This window comes from Gobio gobio (genome assembly GCF_949357685.1).
Source record: "Gobio gobio genome assembly, chromosome: 19".
In the NCBI taxonomy this organism is placed as follows: Eukaryota; Metazoa; Chordata; class Actinopteri; order Cypriniformes; family Gobionidae; genus Gobio; species Gobio gobio.
Window position 1 is genome coordinate 23,744,798 of NC_137112.1, and position 18,122 is coordinate 23,762,919.

Here is an 18,122-nt window from a genome sequence, read left to right on the forward strand (position 1 = left end):
AAATGTACACTTTGCTATCCCATGAGGCCACGGGAGAGGATTTATGAATGACAGTGAAGAGATGCAACTGACACTGGTAGGTCAAATGATAATGTGATAAAGACAACATGGCGAATGTAGTATATCCAGATTACATTCATATACTACACAAATTTATAGGGTGAATTCAGGGTGATTTGGACACTTTTTGCCATTGAGATGATTTAGAAAAAGTGTCCCAATCGCCCAGAATTCACCCTACTATATAACATACATTTTTAACTGTTTTATTCAAAATAAGTACCTACTCAAGAGAGTATGTGATTTCAGACGTAGCCGATGAGAATGTCGCCCTTTGTGAATGCATGGCAAGTGCAGAGGTGTGTAAACATGATGGTTATTGTAGTTCTAGACTAAATGTGAGCATCCATTTACTCATCTCGCTTACACAAAAACAGATTCAGTATTCCTCAAAGTGTATAAAAACTGTCAAATGTATACAAATGACACAAATGTACTTAATTTATTTAATTATTATTAACCAATGTCTTTGCGGCTGACCGATGATCCAATCCAATTCCAATTTGCAGTGTTGAACTTCTCCTGCAACACAGCTGAAAGGTTTGTTTGAGATGCGCCCTCTACAGTCGAGATGTGAATGTGCATTTCCTTCAGTCTGACTGATGCTTATTCATTTCAAGGGCCTTTACATTAGCCAAAAATAGAACTTTTGTTTTATTTTTTTGTTATTAAAGGATTAGTTCACTTTAAAATGAAAATTACCCCATGATTTACTCACAATCAAGCCATTAGGTGTATCTGACTTTCTTCTTTCTAATGAACACAATCAGAGTAATATTAATAAATATCCTGTAAATAAAAAAAATGCAGTAAATAAAATAAAATATATATCTTCCGCCAGACCGCCTTCCGTATTCAACTTACACAGAAAGTGAAATGCCTCTCGCAGTTCAAAACGCTTACGCATTCGTCGCATCAGTTTTTCAGGCGGTCTGGTGGAAGCTATATACTTTATATAAGCTATAAAAGCTATAAAGTTTTCAAATATGGATATTTTTCTTACAAAAACCCACCAATTCGCTTCAGAAGGCCTTTATGAACCCCCGTGTGGAGTACGTTTATGATGGATGGATGCACTTTTTTGAGCTTCAAACTCAATGGCGCCCCATTCACTGCCATTATAAAGCTTGGAAGAGCCAGGATATTTATTACAGTTTTTCTCAGTCGCTTTGGTACATTTCTCGAATCATCCTCGACATTTGCAAAACAGTAAGTCCATTTCTCAAAACAATTCGTACAAATAGCAAAACACCTTGGATTACCTGTAAAAGCCAGTCTCCTGCTCAAAATCCTTAGTTCATCTCTCAAAAGTAAATATCTGTGTCAATGAACATGTCAGTGCCATCTAAGGACAAGTCCTTGTGTCATTGTGTATAAATAAGACAGTCAAATTGCTTAGTCATATTGTCAATATAACTGTACTCTGGAGGGATGTTCTGATGTAAATATGGCTAAAATTTTGGTGACAATTATTGTAAATTGTAGGTTACACCTTAGTGTATGTGGGAGTTTGAATGCAAGAGACTGGACAAGATTCACATTTACGCTTTTACTGTTTGTACTGTAATTTGTTGACAGACCATGTCATTGCGATACAGAAAGGAAAAGACAGCACTGCATAGCACAAAGAAAAAAACCCCCAGAAAAACAAAAGTAGAAATGTGAACGTCTAATGGAAATGTATAGAAATATGCTTGACATTTTATGACAACTTGTTCAACCATTTTGCATGTAAAGACTTATGCTATGAACTAATGCCTAAATGTTGTGGGGGGTAAGACTATTCAACAGAGACCCATTATACATTTTGATGAACATGACATAAGCAACTGATAATGTAGGAAACAGCAGAGAATTGTACATAATCATTTGCATGGATGTACACAAGCATTTGCAACTTGTTCAAAGAAATGAGAAACTGCTTTTTTGATGTGCACAAGTGACACAATCATGTGAAGATTGAACAGGTAGCTGTGAGAATTTCAATTCTGATCTGAGAAATGTACCAAAGCGACTGAGAAAAACTGTAATATAACTCTAATTGTGTTCATCAGAAAGAAGATAGAAATAAACACCTAGAGTGGCTAGAGGGTGAGTAAATCATGGGATAATTTTCATTTTAAAGTGAACTAATCCTTTAAATAACAAGTAAGCCCAGCCCAGGTAGGAAAAAGTAACGCAACTCCTTCCTCAACACTGATTATGCAACATAATCAAAACATTGTTAATTGTTTATATATTTCAATCATTATTGTATTACATTGAATTAGAAAGGTTCAATAAACTGTTCCATTTCAAAAAGTTATATTTATATTTCATATGTCAGGCTTTTCAGGGTAAATACAGTATATTGAATTTTGGCAGTTTCTTACCCAACAGGTGTTCTACTTTACTCTTGTTCTTTGTTTGCCCTGAAAAATTGCATGTGTACATTGACAATGTCAAGATCTACCCTATGCAGTAAACCCAGCCAGCGATAACAAAACACTCTGACAAGAATTTTGCACCAGTGCTCTGACTCATTCACCTAAACTAATGAATCCGAACTCCAGCTGATCTCTAGATTCCATTTGTGACTATTCTGGGCAGAAAATATCAGGTTCAGATTCCAGATTGAGAAACCAAGAGTGAGTTTTATGTACACACATTCTTATTTAATGGGCTGTTAATAATTATTAACTGATATGATGAGAAATACAACAACTGCTTCATTCACAGTAGAGAAGGCAGAATGCATGTAACAGCTTTAAACTATTGGACCATAGGTTGAGTGTTCTCTGTATCTCTCATGGTTTGGTCTAAAACTAATTATTTTTAATACTGCTTCTGATCAGTGATAAAATAACTGATACCATAAAACAAGCCAGACTCTGATATGTGTATTGCTAGTTTTGCTTGTTCACTCAAAAAAAAGGTTCTATATGGCACCAAAAATGGTTCTTGGCTCGTAATCATAGGGGAACCTTTTTTAATGCTATATAGCACCAATTTTGGTGCTTCAGTGGTTCTTCAGCAGTTCTTCAGAGGTTCTTCACCGGTTCTTTGACTAAGGTGCTATATAGCACCTCTGAATATAGGTGAATAACCACTGAAGCACCAAAATTGGTGCTATATAGCACAAAAAAAGGTTCTCTATATGATTACGAGCCAAGAACCATTTTTGGTGCAATATAGAACCTTTTTTTTTTTTTTTGAGTGCTTATGTAAGGAAATGTCATGAATGATAGAAATGTCCTATAGGCCTAGTGTGACTATCAAAATTATCAACTACAATTTTTCAAATTCTTGAATAATAGACATATTCATTTAGAGACTATTCATGGAACATTTGTACTTTTACAAAATAATTTGTCACATCACAGGACTAAGTGAATGGCACTATGCTAGCTATAAATTAGCTATATAAGCCAGATCTAAAATGTTGTTGACATGAAATGATCCAGGTTTAATTACATTTGATGAGTAATCGACAAATGATGATAGTTGATATGTTGACGTCTCTGACGGCAACAAGGTCGCGCTTGTTTACAGCTGAGAGAGACGAGCACCTGTGTGTGTGTGTGTGTGTGTGTGTGTGTGTGTCTGTGTGGGGGCATGTTTTCGTGAAATATCAGGACACAAATGTGCAGTGTTGCCACAGTTACTTTGAAAAAGTAACTTAGTTACTTTACAGATTACTTGATTTTAAAAGTAACTAAGTTACTTTACAGATTACTTGATTTTAAAAGTAACTAAGTTAGATTACAAGTTACTTTATTAGTTACATTCATCAGTTGCCGACAACACCCCTGCCGCCTCAACATAGAAATGACAACTGTTTTTGCCAACACTAAACATAAAACATGTTACTAAACATAAAACATTAAACATAAAACCCTAAACATGTTAATGAAAAGGTACAAATTACTTTGTGTTCTTATTAAATACATTTATGAAAAACAATTTATATTGAATTTTTAATTTATATTTATATATGAATGTAAATAATTATATGGGCCTACACAAATAATATAAAATTACAAGATTTATATTTTATTGTAAACGTAATGTGCAGCTCTGTAAAGGGACAACAAATATATGATCGATCCGTGAGAACAATATATTTTTTAATAATCTTTAAGTGCACAAAACTATGAAAATATATGAAACGCTTCAAAACAGAGCGGCAACACGAAGCGCTTATGCGCATCCCGGGTGCAGAATGATGCGCTTAAAGCAACATGGAATCAGAGTGTGCAGTGCAGCGCGAGTGCACATTGAAAAGTCCACGGCATAAAGAGAAGATGAGCGTTGAGCCCACAAATCCTAGTCTACTATGTAGCCTATATCGGTCCAAACATTCACTGATTATTTGTTTCTTCACAGTTTTTAATTCTTGTGCGTGTGATGCTAATTAATAGTCCTTGTGTTGTCACCCGAGTAGCGAGCACAACATCTTTCAGAAACCGCTAGATAAACTCCAGGAAGATAAATTATTTTATCAACATATCAAGTATTATAACGGGAATATATCATATGGAGTGAGCTTTACCGCTGACTGCTGACTGGAACCGACCGACGCGCAGTTTTGCTGAATGGAGAATGATTGACATCTACAGCGGAGGAAAGACATTCAGCTATGGAATGGCTTTAGATTACTTTGTAGGCTACTAGCAAATAATAATATACTAATAATGATTGCTGAAGGATAATGTGACAATATATATTTCTGATGATTATTTAATTATCACGACATGCCTAATCTGAAGTGACTGCCTGTCTTGAGTTTTGTCGACAGACGGAGGCGGCAAGAAATTTGACGGAGCCGCCGCTTCGTAATTCTCTATGCAGGAAAACCCCTGCTGAGACTAAACAAGAAAGCAAAAATAAATATTTTTACTAAGGAAAATGACAAAAAAAGTAACTCACAGTGACTTGGATAAGTTACTTTAATCTGATTACTGGTTTGGAAATAGTAACGCGTTAGATTACTCGTTACTGGAAAAAGTGGTCAAATTAGAGTAAGTAACTAAGTAACGCGTTACTGGCATCACTGCAAATGTGTATAATGACATGGGTATGACATAGGTATTACAAAAAGAGGGTGAAATATGAGGACGTTCCCCATGTCCTCACTTTTCAAAATGCTTATAAATCACACAGAATGAGTTTTTTTTTTCACAGAAAGTGAACTGCACAGTCTCCTGTGAGGGCTAGGGTTTAGGGACAGGGGCAGTGTAAGGGGATAGAAAATACGGTTTGTACGGTATAAAAACCATTACGCCTATGGAATGTCCTCACATTTCACAAAAACAAACGTGTGTGTGTGTGTGTGTGTGTGTGTGTGTGTGTGTGTGTGTGTGTGTGTGTGTGTGTGTGTGTGTGTGTGTGTGTGTGTGTGTGTGTGTGTGTGTGTGTGTGTGTGTGTGTGTGTGTGTGTGTGTGTGTGTACGACGTGCGTGTGCGCCCACTGGTTTTGAGGATGCAAAGTCCCTATATTGTGGTGTGTATTCAGGTTTCAGGCCACGCCCCCTACATTATGATGAAATGACAATGTCCTTGTAATTCCAAACGCAAAATAAACATAATAAAGATTTTTATCAAAAATTTAGAAATGCAGAACGTTTTGTGTGATGGGTAGGTTTAGTTGTAGGGTTAGTATTGGGGAATAGAATAGGCTATACAGTTTGCACCGCATAAAACCATACGCTTATGTCCCCGTAGGCTACGAACGGGCGTGTGTGTGTGTGTGTGTGTGTGTGTGTGTGTGTGTGTGTGTGTGTGTGTGTGTGTGTGTGTGTGTGTGTGTGTGTGTTTGTGTGTGAGACTGTGCCTGCGTGTGTGTGGACAGACTCTCGTGGAAATCCAAACAAACACAAAGTATAATAATGAATTCAGATAAACATTGTATAATTACATTTTTGTTTTCAGCAGAGGTGTCCAGAGGTAGGGGTTTTCAGTTTCAGCCAATAATTTTCATTTTGGTGCTTCACTATGGGACAAATTAAATCAAAGCGTGGCTATCCATAATGATAAATTACGTCATAATAACAAAATATTGCGCTGTTTCGTTAGGGTGAAAAATAAGTTGACAGGAAACTCGCTTTGGGTTATTATTCCAATTTTTTTATTGGTGTTTTGAGTGACTATTTGGGTCATTATAATCTCACTTCAGTAAGCCTAGTGCAAGAAATATGCATATGAAGTGTTTGTTGCAGGAACCCCTGTTGGTATATGCTGGAACTACACCACCTGTGTAAGCACATTTCTCCATAAACATTCAAAAAGCGAAAAGAGTTTAGTTACATTATGAAAACCATGACAATATATTTTTCATATTTCTGCTATTAAAAATTGTTTATTTTATATCAAAATATAGTGATTGGATGCACAGCCTTTAAAGTCAATAGTAAAAGATACTGCATAATAAGTGTGTCATCAATTTTCAAAGTTAAAAGCCTATTTATTTCCCCTTCAAACTATGCATGATTTTTTTTTTTATTATGAATGCTTGAACTGAGATGTATATATGCTTGAAGGGTGTATATAAAAATATAAAATGCAGCAATATATAGAGGCCACAGCGACCAGGGAATACCGTTTCCATGAAAGGGTGTACATGGTCTGCAACAATGCTTAGGTAGGTGGTAGGCCTACGTGTCAAAGGAACATCCGCATGGATGGCAAGACCCAAGGTTTCCCAGCAGAACATTGCCCAAAGCATCACACTGCCTTCTTCCATAGTGCATCCTGGCGCCATGTGTTGCCCAGGTAAGCAAGGCACATGCACCCGGCCATCCATGTGATGTAAAAGAAAACGTGATTCATCAGACCAGGCCACCTTCTTCCATTGCTCCCTGGTGCAGTTCTGATGCTCACATGCCCCCTGTTGGAGCTTTCGGCGTTGGACAGGGGTCAGTATGGGCTACTCTGACTGGTCTGCGACTATGCAGCCCCATACGCAACAAACTGCGATGCACTGTGTATTCTGACACCTTTCTATCAGAACCAGCATTCACTTCTAGAGCAATTTGAGCCTCAGTAGCGTGTCCGTTTGATCGGACCACACGGGCCAGCCTTCGCTCCTCATGTGCATCAATGAGCCTTGGCCGGCCATGAACCTGTCGCCGGTTCACCACTGTTCCTTCCTTGGACCACTTTTAGATAGATACTGACCACTGAAGACCGGGAACACCCCACAAGAGCTGCAGTTTTGGAGATGCTGTGACACAGTCATTTAGCAACTCTCTTAAATCCTTACGCTTGGCCCATTTTTCCTGCTTCTAACACATCAACATTGAGGACAAAATGTTCACTTGCTGCCTAATATATCCCACCCACTAACAGGTGCCGTGATGAAGAGATAATCAGTGTTATTCACTTCACCATGTCATAATGTTATGCCTGATTGGTGTAAAAGGCCTTGCTATTTCACAAAATCTTAAGTGTATTAAATTAAATGCATGATTATATTGCCTTATTTTTATTTGCATGTATCATTTGGGGGTCATGACCCCCAGTTGAGAACCACTGCATTAGATATATAAAGATGTGTGGCTGTTTTGAGTTTCATTTTTACAGAGAGATTCACACGAATTAAGCAGGAATTGACATGTGCGCTGAACCTCCCTTCAGCGGGTTCATTTCTCCAGAGAGACTCTTGTGACTGTAAGGACTGAACTCACCATCCTACAGGAAGTGGCATCAGACAGACCAAATTTCAACAGCACTCAGCTAAGTTCACTTATATAGATAATAAAACAATGGATCTTCAAACAAGCTGCAACATAAAGCTGTTTTCACTTCTGTATCTTGCCCTGCACTGTAAGTGTTTCAAAATCATATTATCTACTCATATGCTGTATATTTAGTTTGTTATTTGATGTTTAGATAAACATATTGCTTATTTGTGTTTATGTTTTATTATTTTTGCTGCTCTTTTAAGAATTGTATAATGTTAATGAGTTTATTTGAACAAAAAAAAACTAAAAATATTAAGAACATTCATGATCATTTAATTGTATTATTTACACTTTGGCTATATAAACATTTCAGTGTGCATGTAATTTCAGGTTTTTTCTGGAAGACTTCATTGAACGTCTCTGTGGAGCAAGGTCAAAATGTCACACTGAGCTGCCCACTGATGCCTAACAGCAGCAAGGGGGTTTTGAGCTGGTACAAACAGACTCCCGGGCAGGAGCCACAGTTGATCCTCTCCTACAATGTGACCAACACTTCACTGGTGCACTACGGCACGGGACTGGACCAGAGTAGATATGCCATCTTAACCAGGGAAGGGTTAAACCTCCGTCACCTCTTGCAAATCATTACAACTCTGCGAAATGACACTGGCACTTATTATTGCGGGTTTTCAGACAAAAACCAGACAATGCTCGAGAATTAAATGCAAGTGCTTGAATATTCAACAATATTACCGATCTGTACTGAATAATTGATGATCTTTACAACGGTACTGAATTAACACTGAATTGACTTCAGCTAAACAACAGCCGAAATCATTTTCCTGTTATCACTGTAAAGCTGCTTTCAAACAATCTGTATTGTATAAAGCGCTATATAAATAAAGGGGACTTGACTTGACTTGAATGCTGTATTCCATATTATGTAAGATATTTTACTTATCTTTACACTTACTTTACAGTATTTATGGGGGGAAATGAATAAACATGCATTTTTTCAGGCTTTCTATTTTCCACCATGAAAGCTGTCTTTTCAATGTTCAAATATTTCTGGCTTGCATTGCAAAACCTGCAAACTCTGTTCTAATTGGATTAGTTGGTTCCCAGGAGGTCTGTGCAGAAGTGTGATAGAACGTGCATCTGTCTCTGCCAGTAAACCAACGGCTCTTTCCTGTTTTTGTGTCCCTCTTAACCGAATAACAGTCAAATATGTTTTTAACACACAGCTACTCTATACTGTATATCATATCAAAGAAAAACACTATTCTTGTCTCGGGTTTATCATGCAAAAAAATGTCCAGGTTCTGAAAGAAATTATTACATTTAAGCAAAGATAGATAGATAGATAGATAGATAGATAGATAGATAGATAGATAGATAGATAGATAGATAGATAGATAGATAGATAGATAGATAGATAGATAGATAGATAGATAGATAGATAGATATAGATAGAGATAGATAGATAGATAGATAGATAGATAGATAGATAGATAGATAGATAGAGAGAGAGAGAGAGAGAGAGACAAACAGACAGATAGAAAGACAGACAGACAGACAGACAGACAGACAGACAGACAGATAGATAGATAGATAGATAGATAGATAGATAGATAGATAGATAGATAGATAGATAGATGGATAGATGGATAGATGGATAGATGGATAGATAGATAGATAGATAGATAGATAGATAGATAGATAGATAGATAGATAGATAGATAGATAGATAGATAGATAGATAGATAGATAGATAGATAATGGCTATTACTGATAACTAAAATAAATGTATATTATCCCATTGTGTTGGTAAGGCAACAAAATGAATACTATATAAAAAACTTAAAATATTATTAAAAAGATGACTAATTCAAAGAATTCCCTTAATTTAGCCTGTGAAGGATTCAGCAGTAATTGTTGATTGTTTTTAGATGGACCATCTGCACACGGCATTTGAGCACATGGGACTTTCTTCCTTTAACCGCCAACCTCTGTCAACTTTATAAGAGCAACACTGAAACAAATCAAGCTTCACTGGCTCTAGAGGGAAATCACATTGCAGCAGCTCGCAATAAATATGATACATAAAGAAACAAATGAAACAGAACAGAAATGAATCTCAATGGAAAGGCACTGGATGTGATTATCATTATTATCTCTCTTCTGTTACGGTGAGATTTGAAAAAGAAAACCAATTCAATTATTTAATGTCTTGATCGTGTGGCTCATGGAGCAACTTTTCTATTACAGCCTTGCCTCGGGCGAGAAGGACGAAATGAACCAGATGTTTAGCAGAGGACTTCGGCTTGTTGTGGAGGGTAAGAGGTGCTTTCAGCTATTACATATCCTGAAGGTAGAAGGACGTGCTCCTGGTTGCTCATTTCATATACTAATCATCATCTTATTGACATGCTTTTTAGTTCCACATGTCCGTGTTGATCGCCTGGTGACTCCGAAGGTGCATGTTCTTCTGCCTTTTGGAGTTCAGAAGTATCGCTCGGAGAGAGTGACGCTTGCATGTGTCATCACTGGGTTACAGTCTAAAGCGGTGAGGATCACATGGAAGGTGAACGGAGCAACAGGCCTCAAAAAACACGCCAGCTCTCCACAAGTGCACAGAGAGCCTGGAGGTACGTTCTCTGCTGTGGGACTGTACTCGGTTCTTGCTCACAAATGGAGCCGTGAGAATACGTACAGGTGCGAGGTGGCATACAAAGGGCCATTTTACTATGATAAGGTCCAGTCGCCTCTCTGCAGTCCTCTTGAGGGGGTGTAATTGTGGCCTGTGTTAGAGACTCTCTAAAAAGCATGCGACCCACATGCTACATTTTTCATTGAAGCATCAATGGGGGGCGGGGGGGCTGAGGATTCAAAAGCCTGTTTGAATTCAGAATCTTTGTATTGTCACATTATTTTCATTGGATTTTGCTTCCAAATTCTCATTATAGCTCATGCATTTAAACGTTTCCTTGTTCTCATTATTCGAAAATGGTTCTTTTTAATTGAATCATCATAAATGAAAGGCAGTAAAACAAAATACTACAATGATATCTAAACATATAATGGTTCCACAAATAGGCTTATTTTTTTTTAAGCAAATTATTATTATAGGCCTAGTAGTAGTATTTATTTTAGATTGCCACGAAAACCATATGTTCTGTTCTGTTCAGTTGTTTGGTTTTGTTTTGTTCTGTTTGTTTTCTGTTTATTTTGTTTTGTTTTGTTTTGTTCTTTTTGTTTTGTTTTGTTTTGTTTTGCACCTTTTCGTTGGTTAGCCAGACACATTTTTATGCTTTTATGTGAGGCAAACAAAATATGACTGTTTATTATAAAAAATAAATTTCTTTAAGCAAATTATTATTATTGTTGTTGACATGGTGTTGTTTCCTTTAAATTGCCATTAAAACTGTGTATACTTTATTTTTGTTTTCTTCTAGTTTAGTTTAGTTTTGTTTTGTACACATTTTTCTGCTTTTATGTGAAACAAACAAAATATGTTTATTATAAAAAAAAATAAAAAAAACATTTCTTTAAGCAAATTATTATTATTGTTGTTGTCGGTGGTGTTGTTTCCTTTAAAGGGTTAGTTCACCCAAAAATGAAAATTCTGTCATTAATTACTCACCCTCATGTCGTTCCGACACCCGTAAGACCTCCGTTCATATTCGGAACACAAATGAAGATATTTTTGTTGAAAGCTGATGGCTGAGAAAGGCTTCAGATAGGCCTCCATTGGCATTCAGTACATTCACACTCCCAAGACCGATAAAAGGCACTTAAAACGTCGTTACAAAGTCCATCTCACCACAGTGGCTCTAAAATAATTTTCGGATGCGACGACAATAGTTTTTGTGTGCAAAAAAAAATAAAAATAACACCTTTATCCAGCTTGTTATTGTCTTCCGTGTGTGCCTCCACGACGCATGCGCGAGAATATGACGTAGCGCCGGCGTTCGGGAATCCATGAAATGCACACTTTAGCCCGATTTTGAGAACTACGCCGAGACCTAAAGCACGATCAATGTAGAATTTAACAGCTTAGACACGCGCGTCTTCCTCTGCTTGTCAACAAATCGCTTCTGGGTCATCTGTCCGAATGCCGGATCTGCGTCATATTCTCGCGCATGCGTCGTGGAGGCATACACGGAAGACAAGAACAAGTTGGATAAAGGTGTTATTTCGATTTTTTTTTTGCCCACAAAAACTATTGTCGTCACATCGTAAAATTATTGTAGAGCCACTGTGGTGAGATGGACTTTGTAACGACATTTTAAGTGCCTTTTATCGGTCTTGGGAGTGTGAATGTACTGAATGCCAATGGAGGCCTATCTGAAGCCTTTCTCAGCCATCAGCTTTCAACAAACATATCTTCATTTGTGTTCCGAATATGAACGGAGGTCTTACGGGTGTCGAACGACATGAGGGTGAGTAATTAATGACAGAATTTTCATTTTTGGGTGAACTAACCCTTTAAATTCCCATTAAAACTTGAAATACTGTTTTCTACTGTGTAAATTTGTTTTGTTTTGTACACACATTTCTTCTGCTTGCATGTGATACACACAAAATATGAGTGTGTATTGTAGAGTATAATATTTAAGCATTCAGTCCAACCCATTCAACAATTTGCAATCATCAGTGTAACTTAAACTAAAGAATCACAAGGGGGCGCTAAAGGTTTAATGTAAGCCCTGTTTACTAAAAACCTCAATAAAAGGTCACGAGAAGGGAAGTACATACAGACACTTAACTTTCAGAAACATGACGCTTGTTCCTTTCACAAATTCTCCAAGTCTAACTGGAACATTAATATAATAAACAGGCTTAATCAATCAGTTTCTCTTTTGACTCCAATGGCAAAAATGTTCCTATGTGAGCTGGACAACACACACATAAATGTTTGAGGCTTATTCTCTTGAAAGGGTTTGTAATCGATTGCCCAATTACATTTGTTTGAAATGGAAAACATCATATGCCCCTTTATATATATATATATATATATATATATATATATATATATATATATATATATATATATATATATATATATATATATATATATATATATATATATATATATATATATATATATATATATATATATATATATATATATATATATATATATATATATATATATATATATATATGCCTATGGGAAAATTAACCTTGTGTTCAGTGAAATATGTAAAATAAAAAAATATATTGTCCCAGCATGAATTTTATTTTGAGAGATAATTGAATGCCTCAATGTCCTAGGGGAATATCTAATACACATATAGCATGTGGCATTGAGGAATCCCATAGGAATTAAGGCCTTCTCATATCCTGATGGGGGAGTAGGACCACAGTTCTGAGTATGCAGCTATAGACAGTTCTGCTGACTACACTGAAGTGTGACACGGGCACGGCACACTTTAGACTGGCTAGTGCACACATGGAGACTATACCGGTGAATCATAAAGAACATAGAGAGTCTAATAAATGTTGTTCTTGACGTAATTTACCTTGAGCATGTGAATAAAAGTGAACGAATCTCTACTTTTTTGTTTTACATTTTTTGACTTAACGTCAGTTATAAGCTGCTGTGTGCATGTGTTTGTTCTTGAGTGCTTTTTATAGTCCACATGGGGAAATCCTTACTGTACAAACTGTACAAACTACATGGTTTACATATTTGCATGGCTACAGGAACAAAAGCCTCTGGGCTCTGGTACTTGTTTACAGCCTAACTGACTAATCTGCAGACCATCAGTGGCCTTTAAGAAATGTTGCCCGTGCAGTGGAGAATCGGCGGTGTGTTGCCGAGGTCCTGTTAAACAGGTTAATTTCTCTGTTTGAGGGACAGGCCTCAACATGCCTCACAGGTGAAGCCTGGTTAATCTAGATTAAATCTGACCTGTTCACCAAATCATTCCTTATTTCAACACACCACGTCAAACAGAAACATGTATCACTGGAAGGACAAAAACATTATTTTTTTAAGTCTCCATTAGGCAATACACAGCAAATACAGCTGTTTGATATTTTCCTTTATACAAATCAGTAAGTGTATTGTTTTTGTTTGTTTTTTTGTCTTATTGGTATTAAAATTTGTAGAGCTATGCAAGTGACATGTTTAGCCAAGTATGGTGTTTCATACACTCAAAAAAATATTTTATGATGCTGTTCACTTTATTTAAGCAATTAATCTTGATTTATCTTCAAACGTAATTGATTCATGTTAAACTGACTTAAAACCGTTACTCTTTGACATGACTTGATGTTTTCATTTTGAAATAATGTTTCAATCTAGTAACCCAATCATACAAGACTTTCACCTCCCATCAAACAAGACTTTCACCTCCCATCATGCTTTGCAAAGGGGCTGAATTCGGAGAGTAAATGTTTAAATAAAGTGCCATTTGATGCATTTTTAACAAGATGAGAAAATGGAGAGACTTTTTAATGCTTAATGTTTTGTTATGTTGGTATTTAAAAGTTTGTGTTATGTTAGTGTTTTTGTTTTAGTGTTTTAAGTTTAGAGCATGTGCTTAGGGTGAGGACCTGCTAATAACAATTAAAGTTGTTTTAATGATAAAAAACAATTACTTTGGGCATGCCATAGTTGTAACAAAACCATCTTCTCCAATAAGACCTTGTAAAAGGTATTGTAAATGTTGTAAAAATAGTATTTCACTAAATAAAAATAATCAATTAAACTGGATTACTTGTTTTGGTTTGTATTTTATATTCATTTTAGAATAATTAAATTGAATAGTTTTGGACAAAATTAAGAATGTTAACCTGATTTATCTAAATGGCATTGAATTAACTTTACGTAAAAAACGTACATTTTCTGAAATAAACAATGTTGATTAAATTCAACATAACCCAATTACGTGGAACCTGTTGGCATAAAAAAATTAAGTATATCCAACGTATCATTTTTTGAGTGTAAGTTCCACCTACATTTCCTGCCGTTACTGAGACTCAAACCCACAGCCAGTTACAAGTTCTACTCTATAACCATCAGGCCACAACTTCACAATATTATTGATTTAACTGTATTTTTTATTAAATAAATGCAGCCTAGGTGAGTACACGAAACATCCACATGGATGGCAAGACCCAAGGTTTCCCAGAACATTGCCCAAAGCATCACACTGCCTTCTTCCCATAGTACATCCTGGCGCCATGTGTTGCCCAGGTAAGTAACGCACACGCACCCGGCCATCCATGTGATGTAAAAGAAAACGTGATTCATCAGACCTGGCCACCTTCTTCCATTGCTCTGTGGTCCAGTTCTGATGCTCACCTGCCCACTGTTGGCACTTTCGGCGTTGGACAGGGGTCAGTATGGGCACCCTGACTGGTCTACGGCAGCCCCATACACAACAAATGCACTGTGTATGACACAGTGTGACTCCTTTCTATCAGAATCAGCATTAACTTGAGCAATTTGAGCTACAGTAGCTCGTCTGTTTGATCGGACCACACGGGCCAGCCTTCGCTCCCCACGTGCATCAATGAGTCTTGGCCGGCCATGACCCTGTCGCCGGTTCACCACTGTTCCTTCCTTGGACCACTTTTGATAGATACTGATCTATCTATTATTTTTAATAAGTTTATTATTATTTCTTAATATGTTTCTTAATATATTATTACAATTTGAAATAACAGTTTTCTGTTTTAATATATTGTAAAATTAAATGTATTCATGGCAAAACTAATTAATGGGTACTGGAGTTTTCAATATTTTAAAAGGATGCAAAAATGCCACAAAAGTATCATAAATGTAGGGTAGCCCATATATACTGAATTGTGCACTATATTCAAATCTCCTGATGCCATACAATATCTATTAATTTTGCAGTGCACCATAACACAGTAATGCCAAAAAGTCCCAATGATTTCATAATAAGCCTATCTGATTTAAAAGTATCCTTTCAGTTTCTTTTCTTCAAAAAAAAAGAAAGAAAGGAAGGAAGGAAAAGGCAAAGTTATAACAGATCAAATCAGTTCTCTTCATGAGCTCATCTCATGTCAACACAGTCATATTAGTAAACTGACAACATGAGTGTGCTGAAACAAACTGATGGACTCTGGGAAGTGCCCGCCCGCCCACACTCACTTCCCCCCTCTCTCTCTCTCTCTCTCTCTCTAGCCCATAAGAGAGAATGGTGAGTAATGCTGGCGGTTTTCCAGGCCGCTATTTACATGTCTGCACTGTGGAAGAGAAACCGGTCTGAACCAGCGCATACCGACTCGCAGGGCCTTTCCATAAGTCTGTTCACTCTCTCTCTCTCTCTCTCTCTCTCTCTCTCTCTCTCTCTCTCTCTCTCTCTCTCTCTCTCTCTCTCTCTCTCTCTGTCATTGATTCAGAAGTAGGACCACATGAACTTCCTTCAAGCGCTCTGGTGACATTCCGTCTCCTGGAACAGATTACTGGGAAGTGTAAGAGGACCCCCTTTTAATCCCATCTGACCGAGGGGTTGCAGAGTCCAGGTGTCTTTTTTTACATTGTGTAATACATAACGTGTCATGGGGATGTCTCACAAACATTTCTGAGGTTGCATGACTCAGATTTTAGAGTCACATCCATGTCAGGAAAGGAAGAAATAGTCCAGACTATCACTCTTGATATTTTAGTTCACACCAACTACTGACATGAGACAGGTTTAGAATATATTTATAGAATGTGCTGTCCAAGACTCCAGTGATGTCCGAATTGAGAATGAATCGCTCTTTTGAATCAGATATTGATGAATATTTTTTTTAATGAATATTATTGAAATATATATTAAATTAATATATGTATTATATTATTTGAATTTATTTTGGAAATTATTATTTTTCCTAAAATAAATTATAAAAAGTAATAGAATAATATATATTTTTTAAAATTATATATATATATATATATATATATAAGCTCAGAAATTTCCAACATAAAACTATATGATTTTTCCTTCTAATAAAATTCTACATATAATCCCAAAATGTATGTACTATTGACTGTAAGAACTTAAGGGGTCTGTCTGTGTTTTGTATGAGGTTTCGTTTTTTGCACTAGTACGTTTACATGACAACACGTTTTCAGGGCCTGAAAACACGAACTTTTGGAAACGCATTTCAAAGTGCACACTTTTGAAAACGATACCGTTACCGCCTCTGTGTAAACTACAAAAACTGACATTTTTGTGAAAACGGTGATGTCATGCGCATGCGTATAAAAGGGTATGCACGTGACGTCACTGCCGGCCGGAGTGACTGCGGTTACGCCCACTGACTGACAGCATTGGTTTTCAGCGTGAATGCCGTGAAAAACACACAGAACACATTTAAAACGGGAAAGAGCTTTGAGATTTACTATAAATAGATTTGACAAGAAATCTGAGGTATATTTTTACAGACTGCCGAAATTAGCTGCAGAAAAGAGAAGCAAATGGATCACTGCAATTCACAGAAACAACTGGACTCCAGGCAGCGAAATGTGGATTTGCAGTTATCATTTTGGCTCAATATGTTGAATTTTGGGGTCAAATCATGCCCTATATTGTATTGTTATATATTGTATTGATCACTCATCAATAAAATATTTACCATCTTATATTCTGCATAAATGGATGTTTAAAAAAAAAAAAAAAAACACTCACAAAGACTACACAAGTTTTATGGCTGGACGATATAACAATATAATATTGATATAAGTGATGACCTGGATTTAGACCTTACCTATATTGTATTAATTTAAAGCGTTCACAGGCAAATTTGCTTTATGTATTTTCCTGGCGTCGAAAACAGGCATTTAAATGTCAGGAAACATAATGTCAATATCAGAGGATCACTGGATCTTTGGTAAGTAGTAAGGAACACAATATAAAGTCTAACCCTTAGTTTGAACTGATAATCAGTTGTTTTACTTGCGTTTCTCCAATTAAATCCAGTCATACTGCAGCTCTTTTGCCACTCAATTTGGCTAAGGGGGCGTGTTCTGGCAGGAAAGTGATGTCATTGCATACGCTCTATTACGAGTTCAGTCAATAGCTAGGTGTGTGTGGTGTTTCTTTACAAAGTGACATCGGCAACTACATGGCCTGGCTACAGAATACAGCCTTTTTACTTATTCATTTTCACAGATCCATGTGAACGGGGATCATTTTGACACTGTTGTCGTCTGTAGGCTACGTGAAAAATGCAAAGCCAAAACCTTTTTAGTATCTCTTTCTAGTATATTACTGTCGAGCAAACATACCCTCTGTTCAGTTTGCTTGGTTTCTGTTTATCTGTTATTATAGCATTTGCTTTACCTCATGTGTCACACCTGTGTTTAATCAACCTTGTTTTGCCTTGTGTATATATAGCCCTCAGTAGTTAGTCATGTTCTGTTAGTCTTAGTCT

At 36.6% G+C, this 18,122-nt stretch overlaps 1 protein-coding gene across 1 annotated transcript; it reads left to right on the forward strand.

Moving 5' to 3' along the window:
• Positions 1-9,744: 9,744 nt before the first annotated feature.
• Positions 9,745-11,275, forward strand: LOC307142902 (Ig lambda chain C region). Its single transcript, XM_079844077.1, has 3 exons — positions 9,745-9,910; positions 9,990-10,057; positions 10,160-11,275. The coding sequence occupies exons 1-3, from the start codon at positions 9,852-9,854 to the stop codon at positions 10,513-10,515; spliced, it is 483 nt and encodes a 160-aa protein (XP_079700203.1). The 5' UTR covers positions 9,745-9,851; the 3' UTR covers positions 10,516-11,275.
• The last annotated feature ends 6,847 nt before the right edge of the window (positions 11,276-18,122 follow it).

What these genes read in the sequence shown, in the direction of transcription:
- LOC307142902 (XM_079844077.1), top strand. Translation starts at nt 9,852, where the DNA reads ATGAATCTCAATGGAAAGGCACTGGATGTGATTATCATTATTATCTCT. An exon ending in ATTATCTCTCTTCTGTTACG is followed by an intron (nt 9,911 to 9,989) that starts GTGAGATTTGAA and finishes TTTCTATTACAG; the next exon opens with CCTTGCCTCGGGCGAGAAGG. An exon ending in ACTTCGGCTTGTTGTGGAGG is followed by an intron (nt 10,058 to 10,159) that starts GTAAGAGGTGCT and finishes CATGCTTTTTAG; the next exon opens with TTCCACATGTCCGTGTTGAT.